Genomic DNA, 20,700 nt, shown 5'->3' on the forward strand with positions numbered 1-20,700 from the left:
CGTCTCGTCCCTGCACTTTCACAGCGGGCCACGGATTGCCTGCTTGGAGACCACTAAAGCATCACTCTCTGTAAAAAGAGCTGCTCAGGAGCTGTTGTATTTGCAGGAGTGACATCCTTTCCAGTTTGGCTCTAAAGGCATATTAAAACAAGTTCAGCCGAGGCTGTATGCGAGGCTAAGAGTGTGCAAAAAAAAAAAACACATATCAGAAATTGTGGTGGAGAGAATACGATGGAGCATGTGGTCATGTGTCAGAACAGCACTGTCCTCCTACTCCAGTCTTAAAGATGTGTGACACCCCAGGGTTTTGCATCACACTGCAGCTCGGCTTTTCTCGCTGGCTGTAGGCTGGGCACAGCTGCCTTTACATTGGCACAAAACCTCAGAAAAGTCTGCATTCAGCTGACGTGAATGCGGGGACTGTATTTGTTTAACATTAGTTACCGCTGACCCCACCTCTTTCATTACAGTCATTCGTGCTCTCCTGTGACTGAGTGATCCTGGATCAAGCGCGTTTTCTTTGGCTGGTTTTGATCAGGCTCCCCCTCACCTTTTTATTTCTTCCTTACTTTTGAACAAGGATCCTGGAGGCTGATCTGGCAAACGACTCTGTGTTTGAGAGCTCGTCGTGCACTGTGTAGGGAGTGAATCACTGCTGCGAATGGGTTCTCATGCGATTCTCGTGCTGGTTTTCAGAAATTGCCAGGCATTTCCGATTCGGGAGTCAGGAGGACGCCCACGAGTTTTTGCGCTACACCATCGATGCCATGCAGAAGGCCTGCCTCAGTGGCTACACCAAGTAAGACCTCAAGTACTGTTCATAGTCCTCTATCTGAGATACGGAATGGGCCCCAGCATTACTGCACCAAGTGTTTTAATTTAGATTTCCATTTGAATGGGCTGCCCATTTAGATATTTATATTTCTTACTCTGTTTTAGTGCCAAATTCAAAAGCTCATATTCAGTTGTCAAGAAAATAGTAATTTGCCATTTTTATGGCATGTGGTTTCAGGCAAGCAAGTGATTTATCTGTTGACCTTATATTACATTTAGGATTCTTTGTTTTGAACTTGATTTGCATCAAAACAGAGCTCAAGAGTTCTTGATGTGCATGAAGCCCTTTTTTCCCCCCTCTCCCTTTTTCTTTAACGTGCAGACTTGACAGGCAAACACAGGCCACCACCTTGGTCCATCAGATCTTTGGCGGTTATCTCAGGTCTCGAGGTAAGTCAGTGTATTTGTAGCATTTGCTGCACTTGATATGTACGTTGTTTATGGTAAGGCACTAACCCCATGAGCTGCTGAATTAAATGATTGTCAGCGACATGTAGATTGATTAGGAAAAACGGTCATGTGGTGTAAGAGTGGTTGAAGTTATTAAAACGAAAACACTCTTTGCAAGATGGCACATGGTTCAAGTGACATCTGGCAAAATGTAGGCATCTAAAGCAATGATAAGAAATAAATACTACATTAACAAGTTAATTATTCTGATTTTACCGGGATTAATTTTAAAGAATATCGTATAAGAATCTTGGTAGAAATATACGGATTTGTATGTGTGTGTGGTACAGAATGTCATTTCTTTGGCCTTTTTTCTAGCATTGTCTTTATCTTTTCTCCAGTCAAATGTTCCGTCTGTAAAAGTGTGTCGGATACCTATGATCCTTATCTGGACATAGCCGTTGAAATCCGGGTGAGTCATTCAAGGTTTGCTTCCCGAAATTCCAGAACAGTGGGGGAAAAATTAGAAGCGTCGAAAGCTGAGGAATAAACAAGTGCCTTCGGAGACGTGGTCCGTCTTTTGACATGGCTATGGCCATTAACGTATCTTTAAGGAAGAGAAAAAGGAAAATCGTTGACCCGGACAACCAAAACTTTTGGCGATTGTGTCCCTGCAACGTCATGATGAAACGCAGATTGAAAATCAGTTTAAGAACACCACCATCCTCACACAGCTGGGATGAAAGTTCAGTTGTTCTCCCAGTTGGAATGTTCCCACAGCACATGGGCAGAGGGGTAGAGTTGCCACTTCCTGCGAATATTAAGGAGGAGCATGTGGCGGTGAAGGCTAGACACTGATTCACTATTGCTGTTAGACATTGGGTTGCCCAGGGAATCTTCCAATACATGTAAATACCTGCAAAAGGGTGGCTGAATGAGCAAAGCAAGAGGCAGTTTGCCTTCAGTTCAGGTTCGATTTCTATTTGCCACATGTGAACATTTTAAACTCATCTTTATTTGTCATGTGTGAAATTAACATACTGCCACTCGTTACCTTTAAGGTACTTTTTATTGCGGTGGAATTGTGAAATTTGCACTCTTCCCTCAGCTATTACACTTCATTATTTTATATGCTGGCATAAATGTATTAAAAATACGGTGCTTTCAGTTGAGTCGTTAATGTGTGATATAATGGGGAAATTGCTAGAACTGGATTTTAGTCATAGCAATTGTCACTAGAACTGGAAGTTTATATATATATATTCATCCTGAAGTGTGTAAGTTACCAAATACAGCAGTATGTCAGTTCAGTTGTGGAAAATATGCCTTTACATCTTGATTCTTCTGAGCATTTAGTGTAACAGATGCTGTCCCAAAAATGATTTAGAGTGGATTTCAGCTAATTTGCCTCTCAACATGTGTACAATCCCAGCTGTCGTGACTTTGTCAGTAAACACGCCTGGTTATTTTCCTGTGGACTGAAGGGCCGCTTTGTCTTGTCTTTCAGCAAGCTGCAAACATCGTCCGAGCTCTCGAGCTGTTTGTGAAGCCCGACGTTTTGAGTGGAGAGAACGCTTACATGTGTGCAAAGTGAGTGCCTTTCTTAAAAAAAACAAACAAACAATCTGTAACTTGATAACGATTCAAGTTGGCAACCTTATTTCAAATGAAAGATCGTGGTAGGTGGTCCAACAGCAGAACCTTCTGAAAGCCAAGAGGTGCAATTGAAAATGTAATTCAATACAAGCTGGCGTATAATACCAGGTGGTTTTAGAAGACAAACAAGTTCATTTCTATACAAAACAACACATTTCCCTGAAGCGGGGTGTTAAGAGTAGCAGGGTCTGCTGAAGGCATTACAGCACTGCTCAAGGTCTGATGTTAATTCTGCGGCTGTCGGCCTTTTCATTACAGCAGTCTCAGTTGAGATGCAAATGGAAAAGCTCTGCACTAGGAGAACAGCAGGTGAAGCTGCAGTGGCAAGCTCAGGCTTTTCCTTGGCAGCTGACTCGGGTGTTTTTCTCTTTCTCTGCAATCAGGTGTAAGAAGAAAGTGCCGGCCACCAAGCGCTTTACAGTCCACCGACCATCCAACGTCCTGACCTTGTCTCTCAAGAGGTTTGCCAACTTCAGTGGAGGGAAGATCACCAAGGTGAGGGGGATCGTGACTGTCGAACCGTGGGCCGGCCCGCCTTGTACTGTGTGTCTCTTACAGCAGCTGGGGCACCAATAAAACAGGGTGCTGAGCACCACTTTGTCTCCCACCCACACACAGAAAACACAGTTCATAATCACATACATATGATATGATCCTGGAAGAATATCGGGAGTGTGCTGTCTTTCTATTTTAAACCACAGCCCTGGGGCCCTGGGTTGCTATCTGTGTGGAGTTTGTATGTTTCCTCCAGGTGCTTCGGTTTCCTCCCACACTCCAAAGACCTACTGATTAATGGTTAATTGGCTTCTGTTTTAGTTTTAGAAATATTCTGGAGCGCTTTAAAAAAAACAAAACAAGACTCTTAAAGTGTTTGACAAATAGTATTATTCAGATTTGTGCATTTGTCCATGGTTAAAGAGTTCTGCTAAGGATTTATGGACATTCGGTTTAATGCCCTGTTCTTCTCCTCTCAGGATGTGGGTTACCCAGAGTTCCTAAACATCCGCCCCTACATGTCCCAGAGTTCGGGGGACCCAGTTATGTATGGGCTGTACGCCGTGCTGGTGCATTCAGGGTACAGCTGCCATGCTGGGCACTATTACTGCTATGTTAAGGTAAGACCAGCTGTATTAACTAATTTTTACTGTATATTGGAGGCATCAGTGTGCTTGGAAAGTTCAGTGTCTTCTGTACATATGCTTTTACAGGTGTTGGCTCCTGTTTTTACTGGAGCTGTTAAGGGAAGAGAGAGTAACTGCAGAACCATTCGATTTTTCTTTTAGGGGCTTTATTAAAAAAACAGCTTCTCCTCCATGAGTTTGAGTCCTGGATAAAATTAGTCAGCTATACTGTTGATTCAAAAGTTTTTTTTTAAAAAGCCTCTGACTACAAGGGAGCGATATCTCATTCATAACATTTGTTAAAATTATTTTTTTTTGTTTTATATCAGTTGATGAGACAGTCATGTTAACGTTAATAAATGTCACACAAAGCTTCACGCAGAATGAGCAAAGTTGATATACATTTGACAGAAGACTAGCAGCCAGTTTCCAAAAGATGCAAAATTACTGCTAAGAAATGGGTAGCAAAGTGCTTTTTAAGATCATCTTCAGGTCTTGTGTTTTTCATGTGGTTTATCTAAAATGTGCCGTTATTGACTTCTTAAAGCGTAGGTAACGTAAAGAGATTCAGTTACATAAACCAGGCCTTAAAAATCATCTTGCAAACTAGTTATTTTATGCCTCTGTTGAAAATCATGCCATTAGGTCTGCACATTACAGTGCTGGGAGAGCAAGAGAATGAAAGATTAAACTTGAACTTTTATGACAAAGCCAGAAGAGCCCATCTTTCGTTGAGTTGTTCTCGGACAGATATTGTAAGGTATTCAGCGTTGATGTGTCACAAAAGCCGTCTGAAACAGGGCTGTCTGGGTGGCTGCAGTATTTCAGCTCCAGCAGATTATTTTAAAGAGCGCTGGTTTGTCTTGTCTTGCAGGCCAGCAATGGCCAGTGGTACCAGATGAACGATTCCATGGTGCATTCCAGTAACATCAAAGTGGTTCTCAACCAACAAGCCTATGTGCTGTTTTACCTGAGGTGAGAATTGGTTTGAGGTTAAATACATGAACATCTGAGATTTTTTCCCCACAGCTGAGTTGACCACTCATACACACTTGCATTGTAAAACAAGTATCTTAAAATTAAAAATGCATGCAATAAAAGATGCATCACTGTGATCTTGTAATTAAGTTGCTGCTGTTCTGATTTTTTTTTTTTGCTTGTAGAATTCCAGAAACCAGGAAGAACCTGGATGGTCCAATCTCTAAACAGGGTGTCGTACCGTCTGGAAGGAACAGTGTGACTCCAGAGCAGTTAAAGAAAGCATCTCTGAATGGACCTCTGTCCTCTCCACAGGTGGGGAAGGTAAGAGGCCCAGATGGCCGACAGGTCAAGGACGAATGTGAAGTCTGGGGAAAAAAAAGACAGCATGAATTGCATTAGGATGCATGAGCCCATTATCATTTTTCAAAGCTTTCCCTAGTCTTACATGAGTATAAATAACTTCACAGCAGAGGAAATCAGCAACTTACAACGTGCTAAATGAAACGGAGGATATTGGGTTGTCTATTTTCTGGCTTGTAATTTGGGGGCTGAACTGTGCTTTCTATGAACGTTAATTATACGGTTCAGGCTTGCTTTTAATTCCTGCAGCACGTTATCTGCTGGAAGCTTTGTTGACTGAAACATTTAATCTGATTGCAAACGATTAAGTCCTCTTTCCCCTGTTTTGTATTCGTATATTTAAGTGAAAAGACTCGGATCCCAGTCGCTTGAGCTTTTGGTTGCTTTCTCCCCCCCCAAACAGAAGCTGGAGTCCTCCCAGGTGCGCAAGGTCCAGGCTGCAGATGGAGTGGGGGTCCCCGTCCCCCGCAACGGGAGTGCCTGCCAGTCCCCGAAGCTTGCGAACGGCTCCCCTCTTCTGCCTGCTGCCTCCAGGGCCCCCGCTGGCCCCACTGTGATCGAGGAGCCCCTGAAGAAGGTGAAGAAGCCATCACCGCAGCTGCAGGCTCGCAGTGGCCCCAGCGGGGCCCCCAACGGCTTTGGCGGGGCCCCCAAACCAGAGAGCGACAGGAGGCACGCGGCGGAGAGCAGGGGCCTGTCTGCATCTACCTCAATGAAGTCCCTGAGTGACTCTTCTCCCGACACCTCGGAGGCGAAGGTAAGGCCGGCAAGCCCTTCTATACGGAACGCAAAACCTGAGGCGCTACTTTTGACCCCCCCAATTTCTCTCTCGTTAGGGGTCTCTCAAGGGTATCGCCCTCCCACCCCACCTGACATGGCGGGGACGGGAGTCTTGCTCGGGCCTGGTTGACACAGGAATGTGGTTTTGATTCGTTTCAAGGAGGGGTGTTTCTAAAAGTTACTAAAAAGGTTTCTGTGGTCTAGACCAGTATCTAGAAAGCTTGAGTCTTAATTAAAATGCTGTGCGTTTTCACTTAACGGCCATCTCTGTAGATCGAAGTAGCATCTTCAGAATGTACTACTGGTGTCTTCTTCGTGTATAAGTTATTGAGAGGTATGGTTCTAGATTATTTGAAAGATTTATTTATATACAACCCATCTTGAAATGGGAGATCTGCTGGTTCAGGCCCGCTAACTCTGCTCAACACTTGGATCCACGCGGGTGGGGATATAGCCGACTCACCTGCAATGCCACGTCTTTACGATTCTAGTTTAACTCTTTATTCCCCGCTGAAAAGAGAAGAAAAGAAACACAACGTTTCGGCTGTGGAACCTCCTTTGGGTGTGTGGAATAAACTTTTGCTGGTTCCTCTGCTAGGTTTCTGTCCTAGGTTACCGTGTTCTGAAAAGATAATATCGACTTCTGTTAGATGCGTATTGTTTTTCCCATAAAGCCAGGCCGTTCTGTCCTGGAAGGTATGTGTGTCTTTTGGCTTTTCTAGGTTCTTTTAAGGCATCAGCTTGATTCTAGGTTCTTTTAAAGTGTCAGCATCTGCAGCGCTAGGACGGGTGGTTAACTTGCTCCATTTATTCATTGAGCTGAGAAGGGGTGAGTGTCTGAAGACACCATGACCCTCCAGGATCTGGATTGGATGTCCCAGGCCTGTAGGAGGAACTGTGCTGCATTGTTTCGGGCGCGAGCACATGTTATGTGCATCTCTCATTTAACACGCTAGCTTTGGCGAGGCTCAGGGGGGCGCGCCCTCCAGCGAACACGCCGAGCAGGCGCGGGCCTTTTTCCGCGTGACTCAAGCGTGGCCGCGCTCTGAATTCCAGGACGGGGAGCCGAGCGGGCCGCCGGCGCCGCAGAAGGATGCGAGCAGCCCGAGGGGCCTCCCCAAGGGCGAGCCCCCCGCGAGGAGCGGCCTCAGCGGCGGCACGGCGTCGCCCAGGCGGGGGCCCGAAGCCCCGAGCCCCGGAGGCCCGGAGGAGAGGAGCGTGAAGTTCAAGCCCCAGGCCCTGACCAACGTCGCCTCCGAGCCGGCCAGCACCATATCGCCTCCCCCTGCCAAGAAACTGGCTCTTTCTGCCAAGAAGGTGAGAGCGCATGGCGGGGCCGTGCGGCGCCGGTCTGGGAGCAGCCTGGCCTCTTTGGCTTGGCTGGCAGGACCGACGGGTTCCAAGTAGCCGGGGAATCTGAGGTGTTGGTGTGTAGTATGAACCCCGAGACGTGTCCGGGCGGCCATTCTGTGTTGCCGGTGGGAGAGGTCCTGAGACAACTGGATGCCACCTCGGAAAGCAGTCTTCATATTAAAATGTAATTTGTTTTGTGTTTAGGGGGCTTCAGCTGCCCAGAATCGCACTTCATTTTCAAATATTGACCTGAAATTCATAAAAGAAAGGTTATATAAATATATGAAAGCAGTATATCGGAAATCCCCTGAACCTTGCTATTTTCAGTATGTGCTCCTTCAAATTTAAATGCACCTTTATTTTGGGTAAAAATAACAGACACATGTAGAAACATATACAGCCTTTGTGGTGCATTAAAGGCTTTACACAGAGTGCATAGAACTAATAATTCATTTTCCCCGGAGCGCATAATTCTAAAACATGCTTTTATATCTCAGATAGCAAAGTTTCCTAAAGCACTTTCAATATTTTACTCAAGAAATCTTATTTCAATCTTATGTACGATTTCTAGTTATTTAACCACGATTTTAATTTTCACACCATAGCATTGTATAATTAAACTATGTAAGTGCAGATATAACTTTAATAAGAGCAAAACTCGGTTTCAGTTTAATAATACTGTATCTCCTGCAGTCATAACGCCAAAAATGATTGAACTTTCTTTTAGCTGTTATACATTTTTTCTCCTACAAAGAGTGCTGAATATTTGAATGCAATAAATTCGCAATTACATTAAAAACGTTATGAGAGTTATTGTTGGAAGGAAGCCATTACAGTGGCATCTTGGAGACGTGCGCAGAGACCATCGATAAAGCACTCGTTTCATATGAAACAGAAGGAATCACCACTCATAACTCTCATAACTGCAAAAAAAAAAAAGCCATATGAACTGCACTGAATTCACACTACTGGAATGTAAAAGACAGAAAACAATGTTTCTGAATAAAAACAGGATTTGCATTTAAATGTGAAGAAATGTTATCAAATGTGATCAACTAGATTGCAAAAGAAAAAAGAAAGTAAAGAATTGTGCAGTTTAGAATGAGCCCAGCAGGTCCTGTTTGCGCACTAGTGAAGAGTCTGTTTTGAAATTTTGTTTGGCGCGCAGCTTTAAGACGGGACCCCAGGTTTTGTGTCTTTTGGGATTTATTACCCCTTGGTGAGATGTGCTGAAGATAGGTAGGCTCAGTACTAGCCCTTTGGCAGAGTGTTAAATGTTCTACCTTTGTGATGAATTTATCAAAACCCTGCTTCTTTCAGTGCATGTTATCATCTACCTGAATTTTAGTAGCACTGCCACACTTGTCTTGCAAACAGAAAACAGCTTTCTGCACTGGTTCCCATCCAGTTACAGAGAGGCTGTTCAGATCAGCCGTGTTACAGATCAAAAAGCTGATACTGCAGGACATGCTGTAAATGCAGATTAATGAAGGTGTTTTCTGTATTATATTACAGGTAGGTTTTGAGTATCTTTTTTTAAGTTCTCCCTTTTCCATTCCTATACTGGACCTGCTGCTTTTTCTTGACTTGAACAGTTTTTGTTGGCTTGTGTCTTTTTGATAGGATTTATATTTTAAGCTTTGGGGCACATAAACAGTCTCCCAGCGTGTAAACTGTTGTCTAACCAGTGCTTTGTTGGACTGTCTTTACTTTCAAGCGAGAGCTGTTTCTTTGTAATTTCTGAGCATGACCTTTTCACTCTTTGTGTTTTCTTTTCTTCTAACCATTTCTAATTCTTCTTCTGCCATACCTTTTCCTGTTTTTTTTCCCCGTTTTCTTTTTCCCCCCTCTCTCTCTCTCTTTTTTTTTTGTCATATTCATGGCTACGTTTTTTTTTTTAGACCACCAAGTTTTTATTTATGTCAATAACTGCAGGCCAGGTCCAGCCAGAGTCCGAGCGGCAGTGAGGCCTCATTCTCTCCACGCCATCTGCCCAGCGATTCCACGCATCCAACCACATCCCGCCACTTCTCCTCGCCCACCGCTGCCCACAGACACAGGTACGGCTCTGGGAACTACCTCCCACGTCACTGGGACTCGTCTGCGATTTATTTGTAATGCCAGAACCATTGAGGTTACGCATTTCAGGGCTGTGCCTTTGTGCAAAGCTTTAATCGCCTTAAAAAGCCATTTATAAATCTCCTAAATGACCAAATCTAGGCCCCCTTTATTCAGTTGTTCATCTTCATGTATTTTCCCCCTTGTAAAACCTTGATACAAAAAATATGAACTAAAATAGGTGTTTTCATATTTCAAAAAGTAGAAAGCCTTTTAAATGAAGAAATTGGCTTCTTTCATGCGTGAAATGTAAAAGTCTTTTTTTTTCCCTCCTTTCCTCAGGGCTGACTCATTCCATTCTCCCAAATTGCAAGCTCTGCCCAAGCCATGGTCAGACTCCCTGTGTAGTAAAGATGGCCACAGGAAGTCAGCCATCGCCTCCCCCTTCGATTCGGTTGGCATGCAGCTGCCTTGCGGTTCCCCTTCTCAAACCAATGGCTTTCTTCCCAAAAGCTCGGAGAAGGGCAGCTCCCAGTCCAGCCCGGTGGACACCACCGAGCCCTCGTACGTCCCTGGCCCCGCGAAAAAGCCGAAAAAACACAAGCGCCGCTGTCCCGGGGGAGACGACCGGCCCCCTTCTGTAGCGGAGAATGGCCACAAGGAGGGCGCGGAGGAGGCCCCGAAAAAGAAGAAGAAGAGGAGGAAGAGGAGAGCGGAGGATGAAGAGCAGGGCGTAGCGGGCCCTGCGAGGGAGAGCGTGCTGTCCCACCTGGAGTCGCCTCGGGACCCCCCCCGGGGTCCGGGCTCTCCTCCCAGGCTCCCGGCTCCTCCGGAGAGCTGGACCGCATCTGCGGAGCCACCAACCCTCCGGCCCCCCGGCGAAGAAGCGGCCCCGGGGGACAAGAAGAAGAAAAAGAGACGAAAGGAGAAAAGCAAGGAAGGGACGTCCGGAAAAGAGAGCCTTTCCAAGTCTGTTTGCGACAGGTAGGTGCTGCTCGCTGGAGTCTCGCTCGGTCAGGCCCGACCCGTGAGGCCAGAGGAGAGCCAGGGCGTGGCGCGCGGCTCGGAGCTGGGGGCGTACGTCAGGTGGGGTCTCCTCGGCTCTCGGCCAAATGGCGGTTTCTTGCAACCTGCTGGTTTCCTGCAGGTGTGCAGAGATGCCAGAGAGAAGAGCACCTCTCCCTTAGCCTGCAGCTAGATCACCCTGCAACTCACTGCTGACAGCCCACTGGAGCTCAGCAGGTGTGAGCTTGGCCAGTACCTGGAGGGGAGACTCCTGGGAAAGCTAAGGCTGCTGCTGGGAGGGGTGTTAGTGAGGCCAGTAGGGGACGGTCACCCAGTGGTATGAGTGGATCCTAATGCCCCAGTATAGTGATGGTCACAATACTTTAAAAAGGCACTGTATTTCAGATGAGAGGTAAAACTTAGGCCCTGACTCTATGTGGGCATTTAAAATTCCAGGGCGTTTCTCAAAAAGAGTAGGGGTGTTAACCTGGTGTTCCCAGGCCAAATTTCCCCATCTTTTGCCAGTCGTTGCCTCTAATAATCTCTGAACTGGCTTCATCACTCTGCTCTCCTCCCCACTGAGAGCTGGTGTGTGGGGAGCGTTCTGGCGCACTCTGGCTGCTGCTGCATCATCCAGGTGGGGCTGCACACTGGTGGTGGTGGAGGGGGGTCCCCATTACCTGTAAAGCGCTTGGAGAGCAGTGTCCAGAAAAGCGCTTTGTGAGAGTAAGGATAGTTATGGAACCCGCCGCCTTCCTGCAGGAGGATGGCGCTGATGGGTAGGCAAGAGGAAGGAGCCTGTCTGGTGGTTCTCGCTGTAACGTGCACTACAATACTAAAGAACTGGCATGTCCAAACTGCGTGGGTGTATAGTAAAGAATAATACAAAATAATTAAAATAATATAAAATCTTAGAGCTTCCCTTCAAGTACAAACGAAAACATTTTTTACCAACTAGTAATGACACCTTTTCTTCCAGACTGCGTACTGTAGTGCGATTTTTCTGCTCCGCTGAAACGCCCTGTTGTGTTTACGGTACTTGTTCACATCAGGACACTTGAACATGTTAGGTCACTGTGGGTCATCGATTGATCTGGCTTGGTGTCACAGCCTCTCCCCTCTCCCCCCCCCGTGTCCAGCTCAGGGATCAGAGAAGCAGCGGTGGGGACCGACGCCGATGATTTGGACAAGCTGAAAAAGAAGAGGGAGAAACTCAAGGAGAAAGCAGAACGGAGAAAGAGGAAGAGGAGTGCGAGTGATGAGGAAGGCCGCAGCTCCGATCCCCTCCCAGAGGAGAGTACAGTAAACGGGGGAAGAGCTGGCAAGACCAAACCAGGTGCAGAGCAGTCAGTCGCCTTAGATGCTTAGACCTCTGTTTGCTTCACCTGCACGTGTTCACGGTTTCGCCCCGAGGGGCGGTGTTTCTCTCTGCTTGTATGGCACTCCTTTAGTTCTGATACAGGCCCAGAACAGATCTACACAGCCTGCACTCGGAGAGCAGCAGCTACCAGTCTTGTAACAGCATGGGATGGTTCCGCTGGTTTAGCTAACAGCTCCTTCAGGAACTAGCCTCTGTAGTTGACCAGCTAGAAGCACTTCAGTGCTCTTGCAGGTTTAAAAGGTGATGCCAACAGTGAACGAGTCTTCAAACTAAAGAGCGCCTCCGTCTTCTGACAGATAATTTTTTTGTCTGCAGTGGTCGTCTGGGATGGCCAGGTACGCGACGGTTATAAACGTACCCCAGAGCTCCCAGCGGCGCAGTCCTCCTCGGCCTGGGACGGGAGGAGGAGCTGCAGCGTGGTGACCGAGCTCCTCCGGCACTCTGAGGACCGGGCGTACGGAGCTGAAGGTGAGCCAGCTGCCCGGGAGGATCCGAAGCCCCGCGATGAGAATTCCTCGTTTTCTGTCGTTTCCTTGTTAAGTATGCACCCCGGTGTGGAACCGGCACTTGTTTCGGGACCCAGCTGCCGGGCCGTGAATCCCGTGCTCTTCCGGGAGAGAATGAGATGCGCAGACGCGCTGCTCCTATACTCCCACCCCCGGGTGCTTCCTGTCCGTGGTGTGGAGAGGCACAGGACTCTCACCCATCGGTCGATTTCAGATAAGATCACTTTATTGGCCATATACAGTTTCTTGCATTAGGAATTTTGTCTTTTCGCTCTCCATGAGACACACAGGCACACAAGACAGGGAGAGAGAAGCTTGGGGTCAGAGCGCAGGGTCAGCCATAGCAGCTGGGGTTAAGAGCCTTGCTCAGGGGCCCAACGGAGTAGGATTCCCCTGCCGCAGAGGCCACAGGATTTGAACCGGCAGCCTTGCAGGCGCAGACTCTTAGCCACGGTGCCACCGCTCCGCCCCATCAGAAACCTTAAGAGTCTTGTAGGCACATTTGTAGTGATGTGCCTGCAAGAAACGGGTTTCGAAATGTTTTTGTTGAGCGTGTAATCGGAATTACAGCTTTGAAAGGTTTTGCTATTTGCTGGTGCCTTCCCTGTTGACGCGGGTTAAACAGAGATCTGATGTGTTTGTCTGATGTCAGCTCTGTTGCGTTTCAGTCTTGACCTGGGATGGGGAGGTCTCTGCTCTCAGCAGAGAGGCCATTGAGGACGCCCACATTGCCAGAAACGACACTGTGATTGATGAATGGGATGAAGACTTTGACAGTGGGAAGGTGAGGAGACGGAGCTGTTTTTTGGGGGGGGCTTTTATTCTTTCTTGATATTTTTTTTCCTTTCTCTCGCCTCAGGTCAATTCTTCCGTAATGTTTTTCAAGTTCTTGTCGTGTACTGTTTAGCAAAAACATCAGTGCTTTTTTTTCAGCACTGTTTTTTTTTCACCTCTTCGTTGGGCTACATGGGATTATAAACAGCCACCCACACGTTATCAGAAAGCTGCTCCTTTGGTAAGGGTTAGCAGAGGCACCAGTTCACCTAGATAACGTGTCTTTGGAAGGGGGGAGGAACTGGGGCCCCCAGAGAAAACCTACACCAACCTGGGAAGAGCATGCAGACTCCACGCAGAAGGCACCAAGCCCCCAAAGTCCAAGCCAGGACCCAAAACCTGTGAAGCACACCAGCTCAACTGAAACACCACCACACTGCTGTAATAAATTCTCTGCCAGGTTAATAACGTACCTGATACGATAGTAGTGATTTACACTGAAGGCACTTGAAGTCACTGAAGGTCACTAAAGTGTATTTCAGTAACTTAAGGAATAAAATAAAAAAAGCTACAGATCTTTTATTTTGCTTTTAAACAGGTTAAGAAAGTAAAAAAGTATAGGAAGGAGAAGAGGAGGAACTTCAATGTCTTCCAGAAAGTCCAGAACCGTCGTAATCTATGGTCGGTCACCCACGGAGGGAGGATGACCAGTCTGGGTCACCGGTTCTAACCAGCAAGACTGGGTGAGTCATGGAGAGAGAGCCACTCGGAAAGGACCACATTCTCAGGGTGCATTACACCGCCTTAAAGTAAACATTTGAGACTATTTGCTATGATATGTACTGTTTTCTTAAATTCCACTTTGAATTAGTTTCCTGTAAATGGATGAAAGGTGTCGTGGAGGAACTATGCCTCGCTAATGTCTCTCATAGACTGGTATGGAATGGTGCAGGAGGGACCCTTGTATTGTGTTTCTGTGCTGCTTTGTCTTTCTTGCGAGATGTATATCTCAGTGCATTTGAAAATACTTTTTTTACATACTGGCACGTCTCAATGTTCTTTAAACTCCTTTTTGCAGACGAGAAAGGGTGTCTTTTCGAGATCAAGGAGGGATCTGTCCAAACTTCTGCGCGAGGAGGCTGCAGGTCTGTCCCTCAGTCTTCTTGTCGCGAAGGCTGGTTGTTGTCGGGAGGAGAGGAAGGTGGCAGGACAAGACAGGAGGACTCTGCTGAGCTGACGTTTCTTCTGGGAGCCACAGACAGCTGGACAGCCACCATCATGACAACCATGAACTGGCTAAGGCCTCCTTTGGGTGAGGAGAGCAGCTCGAATTGGACTTGGGAAGAAAAAGAACGAGTGTACCTGGGAATTCTGGAACAAAAGCTCGTAAATTGTATGAAAGGGGCAAACATATTACCGCGGTAAAAAACAACCCGAATGCAGTCCGTAAATGAAGTCGTAAAATGGATGGTGGCTTCCCCACCTTGCTTAAATCTTGATGAACCAGATGCATTCAGAAATGTGTACAGTGTGAGGCCAGAAGATGTCGAGCTGGTGCTCATGAGGTGTGGAATCAAGGCTCCTAGCACCTAGCAATGCACGTTAATGCAAGATCCATTCAGGAAAAACTACTGATCGGTACTGTGAACCGCGGGGGGCTGTGTTAAAGAATGCACTGTTTTTGGTGCAAGTGTTAAGTGTACGGGAAGAGGGGAAAAAGGGAAAGTTCAAGCTGAGACGCAAGGTTTACTCCTGCCGAAGGGTTTTGCACATGCTTTGTGCAGCCTGCTCCAGGGAGAGATCTTACACTTGAAGTCACCGCTAAATCAGGAGCAAACTAGTCCCCACAGCAGTCTGTAAAATAGCTGGAAAAATTTAGTAGTGCAGTTTCCTAAATTCAGTGTTTATAAGTATTAAATATGACATTTATATCAGAATAATTTAAAATGATTTTTTAAATTTCAATTCCGTCACACAATTAGCAAAACTGAATGAACACAGTGCTGAGGCCTGTTGTGTGTCAATCAAAGACAAACAATGTCAGAGAATTTAAATGAAATTGAAACCATCTCAGGGTTCAAATTCACTGAATTTGGAAACAGAGATGCGGGAGAATTTGGATTGTCCTCTGTACAGGTGTGAGCAATCGTGACATTTGCCACAAATACTGACTGTAGTCTGGAGACCATAAAGCAGAACAAAAAAGGTTTCCTCCTACTACATTATATTTAAGAACAATCTGCTTAGCTGTAAAGACCAGCTAAGCAGATTGCAGGGGCAGTTGTGGTTATTTAGCATATTTCCATTAAGAGAACACATATCAAATCCTTATGCCCATATATCGAGTAGGGCTTTCAGCCTGTATTCACACATTTTGACCACCGTTGACCACAGGTTCATTGCTGTGTCCGTTAAGGCATGAAGGCGTTTGCTCTCGCTTGCGACCGGTTAGTTCTTGATTTGGAGCCATGTGCTCCAGGCTGGTGCGGAACTGAGACTAGATAGGAAATTCTGCATTGTTCCCATCACAGCACCCATAACAGAGCACCAAGTTAATCGACATTTATCAGAGAAACCTGCTCATACCCGTGGACGGTTTTAGGCTGTAATGAAATCAGTTTATCGGGGTTAAGCATTATTCTGGGTTGCAAAGAGACTGAATTTATTGGGGTTTCCTTGATTGTAATAAGAACTCAAGACCGGTGACAAACCACAGGAGGCCTTTCAGCCCATCTAACCTGCATAATAAAGAAAAAACAAGTAGAAACTGCCTGGGAGGGAGAAGTGAGGTCTGCAAGTTGGAAATGTTTTACCAGGAAAAAAACAAGGAATTTTATTCACCTCTGATAATTCTCACCCCTGCTGCTGTCTAGGCCAATCGCAGGAGACTGGGACACACGCTCATTTAGTTTTGAAAGCCTTGTTTATGCTGGCGGCCCGGCTGTGGTGATGAGCTCAGTCTCACTGATGTAGTTGTAGTGATTCGGGACATGTGCTTTATTGGGGGGAAAAAACTCCTATTGCGTTTCAACTTCATCAGCTTCACAGTTAAGGGTTGCCGTAATGAGGCACATCATTGGGAGTTCTGGAAAATTGCAGTCCATTAACATTTACCTAAGAAACAGAAAAACTGCACATACTACATAGTGCCAGTTTCAGAACGTCCCCTGCAAAATAATTTGAGTTTTCAGTTGTTGTCTAACATGAAGGCATTTTTTTTATCAAAAAAAGATATTTGGGTATCTTTTGTGTGTAACAAAGGTGTCTTATATCTAGTTCCGAACTGTAAAGATTTTTTTGTTCCGTTAAGCATGTTTTTGTTTTATATTCTAAAAAAACGTCAAAAACATATCACAAGATCTCTTTCAGCATTTGTTTACATTTTGTTTTGTAGATTTAGACAGAGAAAAAAATACATGAATGAGGAAAGGAAATAGTGTGCATTTCCAGCTACACCAAAACCTCACTCTGCCAGTGTAAGATAGATATATTTGAACTAAACAGGAACAGGATATGGTAGTTTATCTACTGTGAATGTTTAACACAGGAAGTTAGTGCTTTCTGCTAGTATTCGAAAAGTTAATCTCCAAAAAATAAGATAAAAGGATCAGTTTAGGTCTTATGTTAACTGTGTAAATTACCCTTTTCTTGTATAAGTTCAGAATCTGTTTCACATTAAAATGTAAACCAGTTTAGTTGTAGGTTTTGATAGCATTTTTAAACTGCTAAATAGGTTTCCAGTCTTATTACAGAGTAGTACAGTTTAACCAGTTGACACTTGACCAGTTGGATTTGAAACATCTTCTACAACCATTCTTATACAAATGTATTGTAGTTTTTTTTTCTTCATAGTTATTTTGATTGTACAATACATCAGGATGTGTAAGTGAAGTTAAGTTTTATCACTCCTGAAGTGTACTAAATTAGTACTAAAGTTTTGAATCCACTCAGGTCTTTTTGACTCAGATTTATTTTTTTAACATACAGTAAATTATATCTTCACATATGCAAACTAAACCATGCTAACAGTTCCTTTGGTTAAATATCTGTAAAATAAAAAGTGAAGGAAATCTGTAAATGACATTAATTCACTGCTTTTATGAAGAGGCCACAGTGTGTACAGTCAGTTTTGTGATGGTATTTTTGGAGAGACTTTTTTGTTGTTCGTTGAACTGTTTGACAATATCAGCATACTGTTTTACCGAATGCAGGTGGTGTATGCTGGCATAACTAATGCTTTCGGACTGTGGCTTTTTTCATTTCTGTAACTTTTAAAATATTTCATAACATTTTCATCTGAATCTACCTCTGTCATCCATCTCAGCTACTCGATCCTCAGTCCTCGTGTCAGCTCACAAACCTATATATCCTTCATACTTTCACTGACTTTTCTCACAGAAGTTCACAGTAATTCATTCTAGGTAAGCGTTACAAATTTGAGAACTTAAATCAACTAGCAAAAACATTAAGGAAAACCCTTCCTTTTATTTGGGGTAATTGATATGACCCCTTGTCAGTCTGGTCCTTTCTTATTACCTGTCTAGGCCCTGCTTCATCATACTGAGCAGAATTTCCTTTGAATGTTTAATGCATAACTGCACTCATTGATCCTTGGAACACCTTTGATTGACTCCCCATCAAGTAGCAAAGTTTTGAAAAGGGGAGGCTAACACGTTCCAAGTATTTCTAACCTGCATTTTCACATGAAGATGTGGCTTTTCGTCACGTGCCGTTAGATAGTGATGCATAACAGGTTTTTTTTTTTACTAATTATTTCTTCATCGGTTTCAAAAAGCCGGCTGTTGCAACTCCAGCTGTGTTGTAGATCCTCCCCAGGAGAGTCGGTGTCCATTCTGTTTGGCGGAAACGGTGAAAGAGTAGGGTGTAAATTGGTGCCTATCTGTCTCTCGTGCACCCATCATTGCGAAAATAATTCCCATCTAGCGGTGGCTTCCTCATTCTGGGATTTATCACCCTGTGTCCCTTCAGCCCTTTAGAAAGTGATACTTTTTTTCCCCCCCAGACCACAACTCCCGATCCTTTAGAACGAGACTTTATTGTTCTGCCTGCCTTCCTGTGCACAAACGTCTCATCCGTAACTAGTGCCTGCGTAACAAACTTTCAGCCTCCAGGTTTCTTATTGTTGGACCTGACCACCAGCCCTCCTCTGCCTCCCAGTCTGAGCTAGGTGTGCTGGAGTGTAGGGCCAGAAGAACTACTGTCCCAGCCCTGGTTTGGTGCTACACAGCTTTTAACATTTTGGCATGCATTGCGTTCATCACCCTTTCCAAGGAGCTTGTATATTTCTAATTATATATCAATGCCCCTGTCTCTACTTTCTATGCAATTCTGGACTTTGACATTCGAACTGGTCACTCTTTCGTTAGCGGGATGCCTCAGGAACAAAAACGGTTGTCACTGCAGATGACGATGTCATTTTATTTCTTGCGTTCTGTGTGGTACTTGTACAATGGAATGGCTGGGGTCATACACTGTGCCATTTTTGCATAACACATCCTTCCTTAGTGTTTTTAAATTCCTATAACTTATATTGTAAGGAATATATAGTATGTATTATAAAATCATTGGGGTCTTCCACTTGTCTGGGCACAGATATATTACATTTATATTGAAAGTAATAATAAAATGCTTTGCCAATGTAGAGTTTGTACAGTACACCATGTGCTTCCGGTGTATCCAGTACTATTTAGTGTATAACTTCCCAAACAAGTTTTATTTTGGAAAGGTTGCCTCAGGCTGGCTTTACGAATAAAAATAAAACACCGAAAAAACGATGGTGTAGTTACAGGTTATTGGACTGTGAGTTAAACTTTAGAATTTATCAACAGTAAAGTTTGTGAAAAATGCAATGTGTTTCATATGATCCCTTAAAACTGTTAACTGTAGAGTTTACAGTAAATGACAGGTGTAAAAGGCATATTGCTATAGAAGTACTGTGTTATATAGAGTGTATGAATGTTTAATGTGGAATTATCCTGAGATTAGACATATTTTAATATCAATACAATTGACACTTTTTTAAACAGATTCTGGTCTAAGAGAGATCTGTATCATATTTGCATTTCTAGTTCTGATTTTTGCACCGTTATTTTCTGACCAAGGAGTGACCTTTATTATTTCCAACTGGAACTCTTAATATATATATATAAACAGGTGCAATAAAGTTGTCAATTTTGTGAGTCTTGACTTTTTTTTCTTATTTAATCTCTTTACTAATCAGTAAGCTCCAGCATTATTTTCTATGAGATTTTGTTTGACAGCATTTGTGAAGATCCTTAAAGGTGCAGTTGAATCCAAACAATCATATTTTCTAGAGAACACAGGGACTTGTGGGGAAACTGTTTTGAAGGAATAGATTGATACCTTGTAGAATCAGCCAGACAAACAGCCAGTAGACATATCACTCTGCATCTCACAACTGCCAACCAACTGAAGCTCAGCAGGTGTGAGCCTGGTCAGTACCTGGAGGGGAGACCTCCTGGGAAAAACGAAGGTTGCTGCTGGAAGAGGTGTTAGTGGGGCCAGCAGGGGGCGCTCACCCTGCGGTCTGTGTGGGCCCTAATGCCCCAGTCTAGTGACAGGGACACTTTACTGTAAACAGGCGCCGTCCTTCAGATGAGACGTAAAACCGAGGTCCTGACTCCAGGGTGCTTCTCGAAAAGAGTAGGGGTGTAACCCCGCCATCCTGCCCAATCATGGCCTCCTAATAATCCCCATCTATGAATTGGCTTCATCACTCTGCTCTCCTCCCCACTGAGAGCTGGTGTGTGTTGAGCATTCTGGTGCACAATGGCTGCCGTCGCATCATCCAGGTGGGGCTGCACACTGGTGTTGGTGGAGGGGAGTCCCCACTACCTAAAAAGCGCTGTGAGTGGATTGTCCAGAAAATTATTAATAATAATTAACCCTCCTCCCTCCTCCTCTGTGTCAGCTGGATTTCTGTGTGTTTTTTTCAGTGTGGTTTGCATAGAATAAACAGAAGGCAACATTCATGGTAAGAGGCCACATGGCTTATATTGAAGTAGTCACTCATGGTTTTAACGGGATTTACCTACGGCTGGCCCTGATGGCTTCTAATAATAATAATAATGTTTCTTTATTAGCCCTATACAATTTCTTGCATTAGGAATTCGTCTTTTCGCATACCCCAGCTTTTTCTCCATGGAGACACAGACACACAGACAGGCAGAGCGCAGGGTCTGCCATTGTACGGACCACTATCTGCAAGGAGTTTGTTCTCTTGCTTTGCCTGGGTTTCCTCCAGCAGTCCAAACACATAGTGATGGGGTTAATTGGCTTCTGGGGACTATTGGCCCCTTGTATGTGTCTGTGTCTACACTATGATGGACTAGTGTCCTGTCCCATGTGTCTCCTGCCGTGCGCTCATTGCTTGCTGGGGTAGGCGCCGCCTCCGGCTTCCCGGCAACCTGAAAGGGATAAAGAGGTTGGAAAATGGATGGATGGCTTCCTGTTCTGTGCC

General features: G+C 44.9%; 1 protein-coding gene across 8 annotated transcripts in view; it reads left to right on the plus strand.

Annotated features, from left to right (window-relative positions):
- The window catches only part of usp36 (ubiquitin specific peptidase 36), a 31,076-nt gene extending 11,677 nt beyond the window's left edge, over nt 1–19,399 (plus strand). For all 8 annotated transcript variants that reach the window (XM_069194546.1, XM_015356396.2, XM_069194544.1 and 5 more), the window contains 17 exons: nt 697–799; nt 1,157–1,224; nt 1,626–1,696; nt 2,732–2,814; nt 3,264–3,375; nt 3,855–3,995; nt 4,876–4,976; nt 5,165–5,303; nt 5,746–6,099; nt 7,179–7,439; nt 9,411–9,535; nt 9,876–10,517; nt 11,678–11,874; nt 12,235–12,387; nt 13,094–13,209; nt 13,798–13,942; nt 14,278–19,399. In XM_069194546.1, the coding sequence (XP_069050647.1) occupies nt 697–799; nt 1,157–1,224; nt 1,626–1,696; nt 2,732–2,814; nt 3,264–3,375; nt 3,855–3,995; nt 4,876–4,976; nt 5,165–5,303; nt 5,746–6,099; nt 7,179–7,439; nt 9,411–9,535; nt 9,876–10,517; nt 11,678–11,874; nt 12,235–12,387; nt 13,094–13,209; nt 13,798–13,929 (2,798 nt within the window). In that variant the 3' untranslated portion in view covers nt 13,930–13,942; nt 14,278–19,399. The remainder of the gene's footprint in view (nt 1–696; nt 800–1,156; nt 1,225–1,625; nt 1,697–2,731; nt 2,815–3,263; nt 3,376–3,854; nt 3,996–4,875; nt 4,977–5,164; nt 5,304–5,745; nt 6,100–7,178; nt 7,440–9,410; nt 9,536–9,875; nt 10,518–11,677; nt 11,875–12,234; nt 12,388–13,093; nt 13,210–13,797; nt 13,943–14,277) is intronic.
- Nucleotides 19,400–20,700: the final 1,301 nt, after the last annotated feature.

The sequence above is a fragment of the Lepisosteus oculatus genome, chromosome 9 (assembly GCF_040954835.1).
Source record: "Lepisosteus oculatus isolate fLepOcu1 chromosome 9, fLepOcu1.hap2, whole genome shotgun sequence".
Lineage (NCBI taxonomy): Eukaryota > Metazoa > Chordata > Actinopteri > Semionotiformes > Lepisosteidae > Lepisosteus > Lepisosteus oculatus.